Source organism: Caretta caretta, chromosome 20, assembly GCF_965140235.1.
Source record: "Caretta caretta isolate rCarCar2 chromosome 20, rCarCar1.hap1, whole genome shotgun sequence".
In the NCBI taxonomy this organism is placed as follows: Eukaryota; Metazoa; Chordata; order Testudines; family Cheloniidae; genus Caretta; species Caretta caretta.
The window spans coordinates 15,321,805-15,341,591 of record NC_134225.1 but is presented as its reverse complement, the minus strand read 5'-3'; the positions used below and the strand labels follow the sequence as shown (position 1 = coordinate 15,341,591).

At 42.4% G+C, this 19,787-nt stretch overlaps 1 protein-coding gene across 1 annotated transcript in view; it reads left to right on the top strand.

Annotated features, from left to right (window-relative positions):
* Positions 1-19,787, top strand: part of CBX5 (chromobox 5) — a 54,000-nt gene that overhangs the window by 17,622 nt on the left and 16,591 nt on the right. The window contains 3 exon segments of the mRNA XM_048832129.2: positions 12,102-12,280; positions 13,441-13,627; positions 17,669-17,766. Coding sequence (XP_048688086.2) covers positions 12,102-12,280; positions 13,441-13,627; positions 17,669-17,766 — 464 coding nt within the window.

Below are 19,787 nucleotides of genomic sequence, written 5' to 3'. Positions count from 1 at the left end.
GATCTTATCAAACTAACTGGATAGCTTTTTTTGCTAAGATCGCTGGTTTGACTGGTAGAAGTAACAGTATTGCTGTAATATACTTAGACTTCTGTAAGGTGTTTGACTTGGACATTTTTATTTAAAAAAAAAAACCTAGGAAGATATAAAATGAACATGGCACACATTAAATGGGTCTAAAGCTGGCTAACCGATAGGTCTCAAAATGTAACTGTAAAGGGCAAATTGTCATTGAACAGGAAGGTGTGACGCTCCCCAAGGCTGTGAGGTACCTTGTTACCACCTGTTCATGGTGTGAGGAAGCCTGCTGTCTGTGCCTGCTAGGAGTCAGCTCCCCAACCCCACTGGCCACGGGCAACATAAGCACTCCCCAGGCAGGCCTTGCTGTCTCGCTCTAGATTAGTTATAAGTATGCTCCAACTTTCGAGCCTTCCACGCATCCCCCTGGAGTGACCAGCCCTTAGTCTATTGGACATTGACAGAATTCACAGACCTGCTGCTCCTAAAGGAGCAACATGCACCAGCTTACAAATTTCACCTCAGGATCATCTCTCCGTTTAACACACAGCTCTTACATGTCTATAGTGAAAACAAGTAAAAGTGTATTTAACGAAGAGTAGAGATTGAAATGATAGCAAGTAGAAATATTGGATACAAATGGTTACATGTAAAATAAAAACATAACAGGCATTCTAGAGTCCAGACTTACTTAACTAGTTACTGTTACCCTGAAAACAGATTTCTAGCTAACCTATTACTCCCACCTGGGTTTACCAAGGGTTCCCTCGAGAGGTGAAATTTAAATATCTCCTTAAAGGTTTTCCCTTAAAACCACCCACCTGTGCTCCTCAGTCTGTTTTCCTCAGGTATGGGTGGCTAAGGAATTTCCCAGAGGACATGGATACAGCCTTCTGATAAATAAACGATTAACCTAAAACAGTATTTTTACTAAAACAAGGAACCTTTTTACTGGTGCAAATAATAATCCCTAATACAATAATAATCTAAAATACAAATCCCTTGCAAGTTAGAGAGCACCCCAAACTGTAATAACATATAGTTTGAGATCATTCTAAGTGGCTGCGCCCTGCTTCAGATGGCCAGTCTTCTGCAGGACACTGACAGCAGCTCTTAAATGTTTCTTAAATCTTACATATATACATTCCTTACATATATACATTTCCTTGCAGCTTACACACATACATACACTTTTATTAACCGAAGCACACCCATATATACACTAACACTATACTGTACTATGTGCGATTATAGCTGACAAGCTTACTCTGTCTCCTAACTTCGCTGTCTTCTCCTCAGGTCTCTCTTTCCTTCCTCTATTCAGGGGACACCATCATAGGGCCTAATCACATCAGCCACAATGTCAGAGGCTCGTTCACATCTACCAATGCGATCTATGCCATCATGTGCCAGCAATGCCCATCTACCATGTACATTGGCCAAACCAGACAGTCTCTATGCAAAAGAATAAATGGACACAAATCAGACGTCAAGAATTATAACATTCAAAAACCAGTTGGAGAACACTTCAGTCTCTCTGGTCACTCGATTAGAGACCCAAAAGTGGCAATACTTCAACAAAAAAACTTCAAAAACAGACTCCGAGAGACTGCTGCATTGGAATTAATTTGCAAACTGGATACAATTAACTTAGGCTTGAATAGAGACTGGGAGTGGATGGGTCATTACACAAAGTAAAACTATTTCCCCATGTTTATCCTCCTCCCCACCCCCCACTGTTCCTCAGAGGTTCTTGTCAACTGCTGAAAATGGCCCACCTTGATTATCACTACAAAAGGTTCCCCCCCCCCCGCCGCACCCCTCTCCCCGCTCTCCTGCTGGTAATAGTTCACCTCACCTGATCACTCTGGTTACAGTGTGTATGATAACACCCATTGTTTCATGTTCTCTATGTATATAAATCTCCCCACTGTATTTTCCACTGAGTGAGTCCGATGAAGTGAGCTGTGGCTCACGGAAGCTTATGCTCAAATAAATTTGTTAGTCTTTAAGGTGCCACAAGTACTCCTTTTCTTTTTGCGAATACAGACCAACACGGCTGCTACTCTGAAACCTTTCCTTCCTCTGTGTCCCCGTCTGTGTCTCTGCGTTCCAGTGGCAGGGCAGGACTCCTCTGCTACTGTCCTGCTGCTGCTGCTTCTTTACTGGCAGCTCCTAATCCTCTGGCTGCCTACTGACACACTGACTTTTATACTGTCCTGTCAGAACTTTCTTGCACAACTGCCCACATTTTAAACTGCCAGGTCTGTTCTTAGCTTGCAACTGTTGATTACCTCAGTGTTAGGACCTTTCCCCTACTTTGGTTTTCCTGCCAATTCTATTTTTAGTGCTGTGTGACCTGCAGCTTCTAATGGCGGAGTGACTCTTGCTTATTTAAAATGGAAGCCAGGGATACAAAATGGAATCTGGGGAATTTCTCTGGTATCAGTCCCTTCCTTAATGGTTTCAAGATATTTATATATCTAGCCATCACCTACTAGTGAATTTGATGGGTGTTTGGCGTTGTCCAAAGTTGGCTCAAGTCTCTCTTTTTGAGACTGAGCATATGTTTCTTTTCATTGGCACAATACCTTACTTCCCCAATTCAGCCTCACTAGAAGGATGTAATCATTTCAGCGCTCTCTCCAACTGTTTAAGCTTTCTTTTAATTCAATGTATTAAAATAAGCATCTCGGTCACCACCAGTATCTGAAGCATTAAGATCACTATAATAGATGCAAAATTGCTTGCATTCCTGTTTGTTTTATTTTAATTTCATTTTATTTGTAAAGTGACATATAATGATCATAACTCTGTGTATATTGGCTTTGACTCTTATAACAAGTTCTTGCAAATATAATATTACACACTCACAATTGTTTAAACAAAACTAGGGTAAAACTGTTTCATGACATATTTATGAGTTATATTTAGAAAAACAAATGGTTGGCTGTAAATTGCTCACATTAAATTTTAATACATGTTTTACAAGTTAATTTTAAATTTCTTTTAATAAACCCATTACAATTTCCAATCTTTTTTGAACTATTTGTAATTTAACATAAATTTTCTTGGTTCAACAACACACTAATATAATAAATAATATACAAACAATTTGTACAAAATGGAGTCTGGGGAATTTCTCTGGTATCACTGTCATGTCTTGTAATATTGTTCAACAGTGTTTTTCAGCCAGGTGGGCTTTGATCCTTTTTTCATGAAACAAGCCACACTCTCAACTTGTTCTCTCTAGCGAAGGATCTTGTGATGTCTCCTTGCATTCTCCTGTTGTACCAGACTAGTTCTTTAATGTTTGACATCAACAGGACACCCTTCTGCTGTGTGTTCCCTCCTGTAGATTTTTGTGATCTCTTGTCAACTTCAGTCTTGATTAGCTGGTGGCTTATATGTAAATAGACTTACAATGACCAGCCAGGGAGATAAATGTCTACTGCCTCTTGCTTGAACAATTCCTGTTTATCACCTTCTAGTTACTTGTTTTACCTTACATATCTTAAGAACGTAGTTTTCGGTGTAGATACATAACTTTTTAAATAATATCCTTACGTACATTTCAAAGTGATTATGACGACCAGCAGGCTGTGGGCTCTCAGTAGAGCCTTTAAATGCCGTCTTTGGCTAACTATTATGTAGATAGGGATCCCCGGGGTTTCATAAAAACTCCCCATAGACCCCTTCTGCTAGTTGGCACCAAGGGGTCCCTTGGTCAGAGTGTGTTTCTAGCTGTGTCCTGCAGGGATTGGTTCTTGGCCCTACCCTGTGTAACGTTTCTGATAATGACCTTGAAGAAAACATAAAATAGTCACTGATAAAAGTTTGCAGATGACACAAAAATAGGGGGAAGGTAAATAACGAAGAGGACAGGTCACTGATACAGAGCGATCTGGGTTGCTTGGTAAGCTGGATGCAAGCAAACGATGTGTGTTTTAATATGGCTAAATGTAAATCTTTGAACAAAGAACATAGGCCATACTTATACAATGGGGGAATGTATGCTGGGAAGCAGTGACACCGAAAAAGACTTGGGGGGATGGTGGATAAGCAGCTTGAACACAAGCTCTCAGTGTGACGCCAGAAGGGCTAAATGCAGTCCATGGATGTATAAACAGGAGAATCTCAAGTAGGGGTGGTTAGGCCATATTACCTCTGTATTTGGCTTTGGAGTGACAACTTCTGGAATACAGTGTCCAGTTATAGTGTCCACAATTCAAGAAGGATGTTGATAAAATGGAGAAGGTTCAGAGAAGAGCCAAAAGAATGATTTAAAGGATTAGAAAACCTGCCTTATAGCGGTAGCCTCAAGTAGCTCAATCTACTTAGCTTAACAAAGAGAAGGTTATGGGTGACTTGATTACAATCTGTAATTACCTATGTGGAGAACAAATAATTAATAATGGGCTCTTCAGTCTAGCAGAAAAAGTATAACACAATCCAATGGTTGGAAGTTGAAGCTAGACTAATTCAGACTGGAAATAATGCATACACTTTTAACAGAGAGAATAATTAACTATTGGAGCAACTAGCCAAGGGTTGTGGTGGATTCTCCATCATGACCGTTTTTAAATCCAGACTGGATGTTTTTCTAAATGATCTGCTCTATGAATTATTTTGGGGGAAGTTTTATAGCTTGTGTTATACAGGAGGTCAGACCAGATGATCACAATGTTCCCTTTGGGTGTGGGAATCTGAATAATTATGAAAAGTCCCAGTTCTCTAAACATGCAACTCTTTAATGATCATTGGTTAAGGAACATGTGGTATTTAATGCTTTTTCAAACTGTAGCTAGTTAGCAAAGATCCCCTTATGTCCAAAATGTACTATGTGCTTTATATACTGTAAGAAGACAGGACTGTGCCCCAAGAGTTTACAGTCTACACAGATAACATAGGTCTTGTCTGGATGCGTATTAGCTGTGATCCCTAGGGATTACCTTGACCAGCTAATCTGTTAAAAGCACAGCTGCGTTGTCTTCACTAGAATTTTAACATGTTAACAAGTACTTGTGGCACCTTAGAGACTAACCAATTTATTTGAGTATAAGCTTTCGTGAGCTACAGCTCACTTCATCGGATGCATTCAGTGGAAGATACAGTGGGGAGATTTATATACATAGAGAACATGAAATAATGGGTGTTACACACACACACACACTAACCAGAGTGATCAGGTGAGGTGAGCTATTACCAGCGGGGGGACGGGGACGGGACCTTTTGTAGTGATAATCAAGGTGGGCCATTTCCAGCAGTTGACAAACGTCTGAGGAACGGTGGGGGTGGGATAAACATGGGGAAATAGTTTTACTTTGTGTAATGACCCATCCACTCCAGTATGCCAACATTTTTATGGCTGACTTAGAACAACGCTTGCTCAGCTCTTGTCCCCTAATGCCCCTACTCTACTTGCGCTACATTGATGACATCTTCATCATCTGGACCCATGGAAAAGAAGCCCTTGAGGAATTCCACCATGATTTCAACAATTTCCATCCCACCGTCAACCTCAGCCTGGACCAGTCCACACAGGAGATCCACTTCCTGGACACTACGGTGCTAATAAGCGATGGTCACATAAACACCACCCTATACTGGAAACCTACTGACCACTATTCCTACCTACATGCCTCCAGTTTTCATCCAGACCACACCACATGATCCATTGTCTACAGCCAAGCTCTACGATACAACCGCATTTGCTCCAACCCCGCAGGCAGAGACAAACGCCTACAAGATCTCTATCAAGCATTCTTACAACTACAATACCCACCTGCTGAAGTGAAGAAACAGATTGACAGAGCCAGAAGAGTATCCAGAAGTCACCTACTACAGGACAGGCCTAACAAAGAAAATAACAGAACGCCACTAGCCGTCACCTTCAGCCCCCAACTAAAACCTCTCCAACGCATCATCAAGGATCTACAACCTATCCTGAAGGATGACCCATCACTCTCACAGATCTTGGGAGACAGGCCAGTCCTTGCTTACAGACAGCCCCCCAACCTGAAGCAAATGCTCACCAGCAAACACACACCACACAACAGAACCACTAACCCAGGAACCTATCCTTGCAACAAAGCCCGTTGCCAACTGTATCCACATATCTATTCAGGGGACACCATCATAGGGCCCAATCACATCAGCCACAATATCAGAGGCTCGTTCACGTTCACATCTACCAATGTGATCTATGCTATCATGTGCCAGCAATGCCCCTCTGCCATGTACATTGGTCAAACTGGACAGTCTCTACATAAAAGAATAAATGGACACAAATCAGACGTCAAGAATTATAACATTCAAAAACCAGTTGGAGAACACTTCAGTCTCTCTGGTCACTCGATTAGAGACCTAAAAGTGGCAATTCTTCAACAAAAAAACTTCCAATTCAGCAGTCTCTCGTTGGAGTCTGTTTTTGAATTAATTTGCAAACTGGATACAATTAACTTAGGCTTGAATAGAGACTGGGAGTGGATGGGTCATTACACAAAGTAAAACTATATTTCCTCACGTTTATCCCCCCATCCCCCCCCCGGTTCCTCAGAGATTCTTGTCAACTGCTGGAAATGGCCCACCTTGATTATTACTACAAAAGGTTCTCTGGTAACAGCTCACCTTAAGTGATCACTCTGGTTACAGTGTGTATGGTAACACCCATTGTTACCATGTTCTCTGTGTATATAAACCTCCCCACTGTATTTTCCACTGAATGCGTCCAATGAAGTGAGCTGTAGCTCACGAAAGCTTATGCTCAAATAAATTGGTTAGTCTCTAAGGTGCCACAAGTCCTCCTTTTTCTTTCTGCGAATACAGACTAACACGGCTGCTACTCTGAAACATGTTAACAGATTCTCCTTGAAAATCATTTGAGGCTGTGCAATGACCTAGTCTTGAATGGTTTTCTTAACCAAATTCTACCTCAATTCCACTAGGAGCTATGAACTATGCTTGCTGAACATGACTGTCAGATCAAGGTTGTGAAAGTCATTTCCAGAATGGTCATCTCTTGTGGTGTGTAGAGAGAGACTAGATTTTTTTTTTTCCACTGCTAGAAGTGAGAAGTTTTAGGGTTTCTTGGAGGTTGAGTGATTTATCAGGATAATTACCACTTCTATCCTGGAGGTATGGGAATATTTAAGGATTATTATGTGCTTTGAAATCCTTACCGGGACCATATCATGTTTTGTGTTTGTGCAGCATCTAGCACTTTGTGGGTGCTACCAGAAACAACGTAACCAAACTTGATAGACAACAGTGGCATGGGAAATGTATATTTTGTTTTGGATATCTTAACCTTTAGCTTTGTGTTACAAACACTTTTTTACTAGTTTATTTTGCAGTATTACCAAAGTATTGTGAATACTGTCCCTGAATTGCCTGTAATAGCAGATGCCACATAGGCTTCCATAAAACTCCTACAGGTTTCCAATTGTTTAATTTTGTCCATCTTCCTCCCTTCCAGGAAGATTAGAGATATCTGCCTTTAGAAAAAGGCTGCCAATGGATTCTCTAGTAGCAGTACTTAAGACTCCAAAATTGAAAAGTGATTGTGCTAGTTCACAAGATGTCCAGCTGTTGTAGACATATACAAGGGAAAATCCCACTAGTTATTTCTCTCTTTGGATCTGGGTTGCATCTGGAGTTGACATTTGAGTTGCTGCAGCTCCTGTTCCTGTTCTATAATGTTTACAAGAGTCTGAGCCTGCTATTGAAAAGAGCTCAGAGCTCCCGTTAAGGCATGAAAATAAATGGCCAGTTTTTCAAAAGAGCTCAGCACATTGGGTAGACACTGGGTGTGGAGCTGTTTTGAAAACCTGGAGCAGTGCACTTTAGCAGGGGGGGCCTTAGGGAGTGGTCTTGTACATGTGATTTCATAAAGTTATTAACTTAATAAATTACCCACACTTAGGTATGTTCAGGATGCCCATTACCATGGTATCATAGCGCAACCAACTACATTTTATGGCATTTTTTTCCCTCTTCACCTTTGTTCTTTTAAAGTTTAAATACAGATTTGTTTCCTCTTAATACTCTAGCATACATTTCTATAACATAGGCTTTGCTATTCTACTACAAAACTATCTTAAACAGGTTTAACAAGTGACTTGTTTTAAAATCAAACTACATTGAGTCTGCTAATTTTGTGGTTCTTTACGTTCTGGATTAAAATACGATGTTGAAAACATGTAATCCCCAAACTTTCTGAGGTTCTGAAATAGGTGTCACCAAATGAAATTAATAGGCAGGAGGTTTAAAACAAATAAAAGGAAGCATTTCTTCACACAACGCACAGTCAATCTGTGGAACTCCTTGCCAGAGGATGTTGTGAAGGCCAAGACCATAACAGCATTCAAAAAAGAACTAGATAAATTCATGGAAGATAGGTCCATCAGTGGCGTCCCTAACCTCTGTTTGCCAGAAGCTGGGAATGTGCGACAAGGGATGGATCACTTGATGATTACCTGTTCTGTTCATTCCCTCTGGGGCACCTGGCACTGGCCACTGTCGGAAGACAGGATACTGGGATAGATGGACCTTTGGTCTGACCCAGTAGGGTGGTTCTTATGTTTTCAGGCAGGTAACACTAGAACAGTGATCTCTTTCGGGAATTAATAAATGCACTCTCTTCTGAGCCTTATCTTGTAAGGAGCTGAGAGCACCTTTAACTCTGTGGTGCTTGTTATTTTGCAGAATTGAGCTCTTAGACTGCAGCACATGCTAACGCTGAGGTGGGGGTGAGCAGCAGGCTGCTTACCAGCTAGCTAACATGGCCTCAGCCAAATGATAACGTGACAGAAAGACAGATGTTGCACATAACTATAGGCTGCGGCAGAGAGGGTAGTTTAAGGTGAGTGTAGGATTGTAGCCACATCTGGTCACCACCTGGACAGACTGAGGTCAGGTCTACATTACAAACTTACATTGGTATAGCTACATTGCTCAGGGGTGTGAAAAAATCCACACCGCTGAGCGACCTAGTTACGCCAACCTAACCCGCAGTGTAAACAGCACTATGTTGACGAGAGGGCTTCTTCACTGACATAGCTACTGCCTGTCGTACAAGTGGATAACTACGTGGACAGGAGAAGCTCTCCCATCGGTGCAGTAGCGTCTTTTCTGAAGTACTACAGTGGTGCTGGTTCACTGGTGCAGAGCTGTAACCCTCAATTAAATCACCACGCTTTTTAATAACCCTGGGGGAGGGATTGTTTGTAAAGCAGTTTAGTTGCAATTAAAGTAAAGCAAGTTCAAGAATAAGGCCTGGCCTAAATTAGAAAACTGTGTCGCTCAGGGATGTGAAAAATCCACATCCCTGAGCAATGTAGTTAAGCCAACCAAGTCCCTGTATCCTTTTTTTTTTTTTTTTTTTTTTCCCCCTTCTCTCCAGGAAAGGCCAGACTTTGATATGTGAAAGTAGTTATTCCAAGGCTCTGTCTTTGTGTTAAAACTTCCTTGTGTAGACCAGGCCTAATTCTATACACTAGAAAATGAGGTTGGTTTAGCTACATCGGTCAGGGGCGTGGCGTTGTTAAGACAACCTAAGTCCTTTTCTAGATACTGCTAGGTCGACCGAAGAATTCTTACATCAATATTGCAATCTCAGGGAGGTGGATTACTTACACTGTGGTTGTGCTGCTGTAACATTTTAAGTGTAGACAAGCCCTTAGTGTTGTAAAACATACACAATGAGCTGTGTGAATGGGGCATAACACCATTAAAAATGCTTTTAAAGTGTGATTCTACTTTGAAAACAGACTTTGTGGAAATGATTCCATGGATTTCCAGGTTTGGTTTTTTGTGTCTAGCGCATGAGCCAGTTTTACAAGTAAAAAGGCTCAGCAAACTCCCGTTGAGGTCTGTGAAGAAAATTAGGCTAATTGTGGACCATGAATCACCATCGATAAAGATTCTGCATTTGTAGTTAGCAATTCTGTTGATGCAGCAACCAGGTTAGGATTCCTGTTCATGCTCCCAGGTTCACTGAAATAGTGCAATTAAATTGGGTCTGCTGGTGGTTGGCTTGTTTCAAGCTCTGTCCATTTGCCTTTTCTGCCCTCAGGCAGCTTATTCATCCACTCCTGGGCCAGAAGTATACTAGTGCCTCATAGGACTAAATGCATAACTGTTTAATGAACATTAGCTGTGTGGCCTAAACTGACACAAGCCAGGAAATTCCAAGTTAAGAACTGGGAGTCTGCTTTAACTTGGAATTTCCTGGTTTCTGTCTAAATCACATGTTGCGTGTTCAGGGGGTGGGTTGTTGAATTCCTCTTTTAAAGAAACAACAACTGAGGTTATAAAAATATGCATTTACCTCGGAGCTTGGAAAGGTTCCCAGTTTGGTAAGCCTGTGTACTAAGAAATACTGTTGAAAAGTCAACATTTTAAACTGGGACCTTTTTTCTAATTAGCTATGCCACGTGCAGCAATGACTGTTCTGTGTATGTGCAGTGGCCGAGTTTTATACTAGAGGGGATCTGTAATTTAAAAATAAAATGAAACTTAATACCCAATGCAGTTGGACCACACAAGGTTTATGGACTAATAATTTGTTAGACTTGTTAAACTGGAAGCAGAGTAAAGTTATAGGAGCACAAATCTGCTATAACCATTTTTTTCACTCTTGTACCTCAAAGGGTATAATTGATTCCCCCTGCCTTTATTAATTTTTGTCTAAAACTTCACTCTGGGACAGAAACCTCATAACCCCATGTTTGTCTGGAATGGTTTTTATTGCCAAGTTATAAATTCCTGGAAAAATGCCATTTTATATCTAACATTGACAGAACTTTAACTATTGTCCCATGAATACCTGCCTTTAATGGCTGCAGCCCAGTAATCACAGTAGTAACGTGATAGTCAAGGTTGAAATAGCCCGTTTTTATTTCTCAATTACTTGAATTCTAGTTTGGGGCTGAACTTTCCCTTGTTTCTGACCCATGTATGTTTTGGAAAGTGATGATATCTGTTCAGATCTTTTAATAATACTTGCATAGCAGTTTTCATTTAAAGATCTCAAACCTGATTAATTTAACCTCACTACTCTCTTGGGAGATAGCTAAGTATTATCCCTGGTTTGCAGAGAGGAGAAACTGAGGCTCAGAGTTTAAGGTCCTGTCTGTGTTACCCCAGTCCAATTGTTTCTCTTACATCAGGATGCAACCTAGTTAAATTGCATCTGGACCTTTCAATATAGGGTGACATGGTCTAGTCTTTTAACATAGTCATGATTTCAAACTCTGAGCCTCGTTTTCTCTCCTCTGTAAAACAGAGATAATATTTGCCTTCTGAGGAGGATAGGGTGGTTATATCCATTGGTATCTGTAAAGGCGATGGTTGTAGAATTGGTTCAAGAACAGTCAAGCCCTCTCTACACGGAGGAAACTGTTTTTTAAAAAAAAAATGGCACCACTGCGAATGTTCAGCTCCACTGCTGCTGGAAGCCCTAATGTAGACGGACCACTGGCATTTAACGCCATCTGATAACCCTTGCTCATCCATGCTGTGGCTTCCAACATTGCTAACCTTTGTGGTGCTGAACTAGTGTTCAGAATTTCTATAAAAATGCCCCTGGAATAGGTAGGGCCCCGTTGTTGTTGTAACTGGGTCCCCAGATGTGGATGTATTTGTAGTTCTAGATGGGGGCATTCCTGCTGGGCAAATCCACAGAATATGTTTATTTACTGAACTCTGCATCCAGCCCAGGGTAGACAGGCCTTCCAGAGATTAAAATGGATCAGTTTAGCTATCATCAACAGCTCAACTGGAAATACCAACTCGCTTCAAAAATCTTGCAATTCTGGACAAAGTCACTTTGTCAAGTCCTTAAATGACAGGCTCATAGTCTTGTTCACGCTCATTCTTCCCCTTCTGTTTATAGTGGCCTTTTAAGCCCTGATCCTGCAGTGAGCTCTGACCATGGATCTCTCTGCAGGGTCGGCGCTTTAGTGACAAGAGTTGGAGAAACCTTAGAGGGTCCCAAATGGGTGGGTGATACCTTGGCTGGGAGCAGTGCTGAAGCCTGCATCAGTGCCAACAATTAACAACATTTCACTTCCGATTTGCAGGAATTGGGTGGCCTTGGTGCATTAGGTGGAACTTCCTGCGCTATGGGAAAGAAAACCAAGAGGACAGCAGATAGTTCGTCCTCTGAAGATGAGGAGGAGTATGTTGTGGAGAAGGTGCTAGACAGGCGTGTTGTGAAGGGTCAAGTGGAGTATCTTCTCAAGTGGAAAGGATTCTCTGAGTAAGTCCAACTTTCCTTCTGACTTGGGCTATCTTCTTTAGCAGCGCTCCAGGCAGTGCTTCAAATTTGACCTTTGCTGCCCTCATTCAAGCTTTCCTAAACACCTTCAAGGGTGGAGCTTGCCTTCTTCACTCCAGATAAGAGTGGCGTGCATCCATTTAAATGAGTGGGTCACGAGGAGAGGGCCTGGGATTGTGAGTGGGTTGTGAAACACTGGCAAAAGTTACTTTCCCTTTGGCATCTGCGTTCCCTCTCTCACTTCATGGAGTTGGTAGTTCCACTTGAGTTGTTCACCAGCACTCTCGTCTATAGTCTTCCTCCTCACTTGAGCACCAGTGACTGACTCCCGGGTGAAGGTGCACCTGAGCAGTTATTGTCTAGACTTATTGTGGAGATGCTATTAACTGCAGCTTGGGTAAATGGCTGTTTAGAAGAGGGATACTTCAAGTGCCTTTTTAAAAAAAATCTCCCCTTTAACTTCCTCTTAATCTGCCCCAATGGGGAAACTTTTTGCAGGTTGTGTGTCCTGTGTGTTTTTCATGGCTTTTGGCCAGACCATTGGGGAATCTAGTAGTCTACCGTGAAACACAGCCATGACTGAAAATGTGCAAGGTTTTTATCTTGGCATGGGTTGTTTAAATGGATGCACACTGCTTTATACTGTGGGCGGGGGCAGAACATTTAACACAGATGATCAGAAAGGAAGGTTCTGGGGGGAGGGATTGGGAAGTATGTATTTGCATAGAAAATCTGGTAGAACCTTGTTTAGTCAAACCTGGTTTATCCATACGTCTTCACTTAAGATAATGACCTCCATTATCACTGCAGTGAAGAGCTCTGCAGACTTCCAGGTGATTCTAGAATAATCAAATGCATTCTCTGTCTCCTGTTAGTCTGAGATTATGCTTCATTTTGAAATCTTCACCTTATGAGTCACTTAGCAACACGGCAATCTGTGTTCATGAAGTGCAAGGGTATCTAAAGTATTGATACTGCAGGTGTCTGGGCTCCCAAAGGAAATGGGGAACTCGGCTTAAAACGCTTGCTAACAACTAACTAACTTTGCCTTAGAGTAGGTCAATATCTATGATCTTTGGATGGCAGCATTAAAACTTCTCCACCTCTGTTTTGATTGTTGTTGCCCATCTTTTCCATGGCAGGGAACACAATACTTGGGAACCTGAGAAGAATCTGGACTGCCCCGAGCTGATTTGTGAGTTTATGAAAAAATATAAAAAAATGAAGGAGGGTGAGAACAACAAATCAAGAGAAAAATCCGAAAGCACAAAGAGGAAATCCAGCCTCTCCAACAGTGCCGAGGACATCAAAACCAAAAAGAAGAGGGAGGTGAGCTTGCAGGATTTTCCTTCACCCCATTCCGCCACAAGTTTCTAGCAAAGCAGCGAGCCCTGTTCTGCACAGAATATATTGATCTGTGCTGGTGGAAACCATCTCCTACCCGCAACCTCCTAAAAATTACATGAGAGAATTATAAAAACGAAAGAGTCAAGAGGGTGTATTCTGTTAGGCAAACTGGCATAGAGCAACACCTCAGTTTGGCTGTGCTTCAGTCTGCCAGCTTTGTACAACTTTCAGGAAAGCTGCCCTAGAATAGGATGAACTAAATGCTGCCGCTGACTCCAAAAAATTGAATCACTAAAAATAATTAGGGTCTTAAATATAATAAAGATTAATAAACAAACAAGGAGCAAACTGCAGTAGGCTAGGACACAAGAAATACAGCTTATTGTTTGACTGAAGAAAGAGACTTTAAATGCTGATTTAAGCTTGACATAAGTATTTTAAAGTAGATCTTGCCTTAAAACAATACGTGCCTAAAGCAAGAGGCTTTCCTGTATGTCTCAGTCTGCAACAGTCATTTGGGGCTCTAGGGAGGATGCAGCAGTAAAATGCCTGCCTCCCACTGGAATGTGGCTGGGCACTTCTGCTCTTCTCTTTGGAGAGTTGTTGCAGCATCTCCTGAAAGATGCATCTCTTTGTGCAGTTGACAAGACATGGTCTCCTCCTGACACCCACAGCTGTGTGTTGTACAGATCTCCACTGTGACAGCTCTGGCTCCTGAGTGTTTGGCCATGGACTCGGTCATCTGTACCAGCCAATAGCTGCCATGAAATACATTTTTCAAGATGGGCCTAGCTAGTAAGGGCTTCAAAGGTCAGAGGTGAAATCCTGGCCTCCTTGCAATCAGTGGCAAAACTCCCATTGATTTCAATATGGCCTAGATATCACTCCAGAACCTTGTACCTTTAAAGTAGACCTGGGAAACCAGAGTAACTTTTATGGAGGTCATGGCCTTAGCCTCGTTGAGACAAAGCACCATTCACAGCTGTGAAGATCACAAAAGACTGACAGGCCTTTCTAATCTGTTAGCAAATATTTAATGAAACCCAGCCATTTAATTTTCAAACTCTGGAGGCCAGAACTACAGTATAGGCTGATGGACAGTAATTCCCAGGGAAACTGGGGAAGGTCAAGCAGCTATAGAGGGAGTATCATGTAGCCCTACTTACCCAGACTACGGAGGTAGTGGGTGGACCTTTCATGGTCAAGAGAGGAAAGGAAATCAAGGAATACAACAGAGCGGCAGAAACATGGTGCTTTCTCTTAGAACAGGAGCTCTGTGTTTCAAAGTGCTGCACAGACTTTTAACCACCATTAAAAGCCAATGGGGCATTGAAAGTAAATCCCCAGACGTGGCTTTGAAAATGTAGGAAATCCAGACAGGTTGCTGGAGGTAATGATGCCTGTTGGTTAAATTACTGTCACTGCAAGCACCTTGATACTCAATTATGATGAGGGCAAGGGGGCCTTGTTGGCTGAAGTATAAAATAAAAATGTTGACTCCCTTTTTAAAAAAAAAAAAAAGGTTTCCCAGATGTGCAGTCCAATGCACAAAACGTGAGAAGATGGGTTATTAAAGCCCATCTTTGTGGAAAAGACTAATATATGGAATCTTACATAAATGAGGAACCGTTGAGCAGTATTTTATGTCTCAGATTTACCTTTCCTGAAGAAACTCTCCTGCAGAACTGTCTTCTCGTTGCTTTTTTTACAACCTTATTTGAAGAAATGCCCTGCCCTTTACAGCTGTGTCTGTACAAAGTTATGGCTAAGTCATTGGAGATTCAAACCCATATTGCTACTGTCTGCTGGTAATGAAATCATAAGGGGTAATAAGGTCATATATTTCATATCCAGAAGGTTACCCTTAGTGTGTCGGGATTACAGTTTTATAACCCATTATGTATCCTATTTAAAGTTTTGGAACTAAAGCTTTCCACCAGTACAATGAGCAGTTTGATTTCTGCAGCTTAGCTGAAGCATCTTGTCTTCTGATTCCAATGTTCTAGCTTGGCATAGTTTCCCAAAGAGATGATGCAAATATCAACACACACTGGTATGGGTCTTAAAAATCCATGCCATGCTTGCATCCACCAGTACTTTTCATGGCAATTGCCATGTATCTGAAGCTGGAGTCTCCCCTGCTCTGTTACCTCAGCCATGATAGTCCATGATCGAACATTAAAAGGCTGGAGACTTGCATACATCTTCTGGGGGCAAAAAAGGAATAGCAGATATTTCTTAATCATTGTTACAAGGGACATTGTTTTGAAATCTAGATAATTTTTAAAAAAAAGAATTGAAAGTAGTTTGAGATAATGTACCTGTCCCCAAGTCCCCTGTCAATTTCTGTGGTTTAGTCACACTTTCTAAAAAATGTTTTTTTCCTCTCCTTTCTTGTGTAAAGACAAAAGGGGAAGCTGGGTAATTTATAGGAGAAACAGTGAAACTGATGATACACAAAGTGTTGTGAAATGCACAAAATATACTCTTGGGAAATTTCCCCCCTCTAATCTTTCAGTGATGGTAATCTCAGTTATTGCATGTCACAATAATAGGGCCACTATTTCAAACAGAAATATGATTTGTTTGTTAAGCTGTGCCCCTTACACCATGTGATCTCTTGTGTGGCACCTGCAGTAAAACATCCTTGAGGTACACATCTTTGTTTACCCCTAAAATGCTCCTCTACCCTCCACATCTCAGCTAGATCTAGTAGCTGAGCTGTCATTGATAAGACTTCCCTGTTTTAACCAAATATACCACAGAATGTTTAGGGTTAGATTTTTAGAAAGTGCTGAGTACCCCTGTTTGGGGTCAAACATATATTTTTGAATGTGCTTAGCTGCTGTGTAGGCACCTAAATGAAGTGGAGAGACTTTCAAATGCGCCCAGCTCCCATTGTTCTCAAAGGCAGTTGTTTGGGTGCTGAGCTCCTTTGAAAATTTAGCCCCAACGCTGTAGTATTGCAGCTGAAGATAGTGATGAGTTCCAGCCATGAAGTTCTCCTCCAGACCCACACTCTTCTAAAGTTGGACAGTATTCAGGTCCGTCCTTTTGGTTTAGACCTATTTCTAATATAAAAACTAAACGCCTGTTGTAGTGCAAATTGTGATGCAGTAGCTTAGATTTTTTTGTATTTTATTCGTTTACTGAAATTGGTGCATTCCCAGTGGGTCTCCTAGTCACTAGTGAAGTAGCCAGATTTTGCTTGGGTCTGTATTCTCTCATTACCCTCTGAGCGTTTCTTCATTTGGCAAATGTTTTTAGTGCATCCAAAGCCAAACTGGCTGCCTCTTTGTTTGCCTCTTGATCTGCATAGCAGCATCTGTTGTACAGCATGGCAAGCAGCAAACATGCGTATCTGAGAATAACATGTGCTCCTGCAATGAAAGAGAGAACCTTCGCCCCAGACACTATGGCCTGTGGTGACTGAAAGCTGTCAGGCCACCTAACAGCCATCAGATGGTATGTGCGAGGAGCTGCATCACCCCTGCCTCCCTCACGCGCTCACAAGCCCCATCTCAGACTGTTAGTAAAAATGTACAAATTGTCCCATTGTTGGCGGCCTCAGCCCAGAGACCTCATGGACAGAATCAAACTCTTCTCTTCCTTTGGAGTTGGTGGTAGGCTCGAGAAGCTAGCATCCCTGTAGCCAGAGCTATACCTCTTCTGGGGAGAGCAGACTTTGATCTTTGGGGATGTCTGTTATCAATCCAGGACCTCTCACCAGCTGTTAATTTGAACTGATTGCCCTAAAATAGGGGCTTGGCTTTAGGGATTTCCTTGTTTTCCCCTCTCTCCGTGTTCATTATTATTGACTCATGAATTGTAGATTCCAAACAATGACTTGGAGAAGTTAAGGAGTCTAGCCATCTTTTTATAACCTCACCATATTTCTACATGTCAGAGGGTTGCCAGTGCCCTTTTAAGCCTGCTTCATTCTAAATTGTCAGGATGTAAAGAAACAGCCAAAGATAATATAAATCATTATAATTTTTTTTCAACCCATTCTATCCTTGCCAGAGCAACGATATTGCCAGGGGCTTTGAAAGAGGATTAGAGCCAGAAAAGATCATCGGTGCCACAGACTCCTGTGGAGATTTAATGTTCTTAATGAAATGGTAAGTCCTGGAGTATCGTCATCCCTCCCCCCCCCCCCCGCCCCCCTTTCAGATTAGTAGCTTGGATGGTTTTCTGGTCTGTGCTCTCGTCTAACACACCCAGGGAAGGAATGGTCCCAAGTGAGCCACTGTAGTAAACAGGACTAGGGCAGCTAGGTAGCTCCACTTTCTTTTGTGTGGCTTCATTCTCTCTCATTCAGGCTTGCCCCTCCTATCTTAGGTTTTACCTCTGCTGTGCCACTGACCTGGTGTTCACTGGTTCGGGGGCTGGCTCACTCCCCTGTCTCAGAACACAATCAAGTTCAAGCTTCCTGCTGGAACCAGCAACTAGGCAGTTTCCAACTCTGCTCCTCCTGACCCCCCCACCCACCCAGTGATAGTGCACAGGAAATCCTTTGAAAGAGATTCCCATTTGGCTTTCTTGGTTCCTTTGCTTTTCTCAGCTGGATTGGCATCTTGCTGGGCCAGTGTAGCAGGCAGCTAGTGGCCCCTCCCCCACCCTCTGCAAAGACAAAGAGCTGGGAGCTTCAGGCACAACAATCCTGCAGCTTTGCTAGGCAGTAGAAGGCTGCAGCTTTGTTTTGCCTGCCTGCTCCAGTTCCCAGCCCTGCCGTAAAGAGTTCCCTGGCTCGTGGCACCTGCCCTCGTTGGCCCAGAGTCCAGCCCAGAGTGAGCCCTGGCTCTGCTTTGGCTTTTCTGAAACCCAGCAGGACAGAAGCAGATTCACTCAATTCCCTCACATCAGCAGGCAGAGTCTTGTACTTCCCACAGGTCTCAGGGTCCTCTGCCCGCAATATGCACCAAATCTAAACATTATAAGGACAAAGTGACGCACACTGGGTGTTGCTCTTACAGCTGTTAATTGAGCCTATCTTCTGGTAAGCTCTTGTGCATATAGAAATCCAACAGTTCTCTTTGTTCTGTACTCGCTAGTTAAAGGTGAAAAAGCACCTTACGCATACGTTACCAGGTGGCTAAAGATGTTGTATTAGAGGAGTGTAACGATAAAAGCTTATTAAGAGTGAGCACACTTCTACATTGTAAATTCACGTGCTGTATGAAGAAATGTGTAAGGCAGCAACTTGGTCATCTTGCAGGCTTTTGCCAGATGCTGCAAACAAGGAGTGAAGGCAACATCTGCAGAGGCCTCTCTGGTCCTGGGATATTGTCTTTACAAATGGAAAACAAAAGTTTTGCCTCTAAAACATTCACTCTGATCTCAGCCAGGGCGTTTTGCTGCTGCTATTTCTGCACTGGGGGAAGAACATCTACACTTTGACTGTTCAGTCTTGTCCTAATTCACTGTTACCCTTCTACATTTTGGGTCAGATCAGTAGAAGAGTTACACTGCTGTGTTCTGCAGATGGATTTAATTGGGGAAGTTAATAATTAAGTGGGCTTTCAGGTTTGGATACCTTCTCACTGGGTTGTGTTCCTGAAGGTAGAGCCAGCCCCTGATATGGTGATTGACAGGTCTCCTCCTGCCACCTCAGTTGCACAGCACAGATTACACCCGGTGTAGGAATGGTGATACTTCGGGAAGAAGGTGTGCATAAAAGTATCCTATATAAATGGACTATGTTTATGGAACAGAGGGGGAAACTGCAAGTGATCCCACAAGATGAAGATGGCAAAATCTTGGTAGATGAGAGAGGCAGGGAGAGAGACCTCCCTGGTGAGGGGTGGATACTAAACTAATGTTGTTCTTAACATTACCAAAGTGGACAGCATTACATTGATTGGGGTGGAAGGTGATCATGGGGAGCAGGAAATGAAGTTTCCTATAATCCAGTACATGAATTGAATTTATCTGGCAGTTTTACTTGATGGTAGCGCTGGGGCAGCTGTTGCTCCACTATTCAGTTCTTCAAGTAGCGTCCCGGCGGGTGCTCCACTGGAGGTGTGCTTGCGTCCCTGTGCTGCCGATCGGAGAACTTCACATGAACTGTCTCTCCCTTCCCCCAATGGGGTGTGCCCAGCTCACCGGGCTTCAAGAAGTCCCTCTCTTGTAAAGTGGCTGT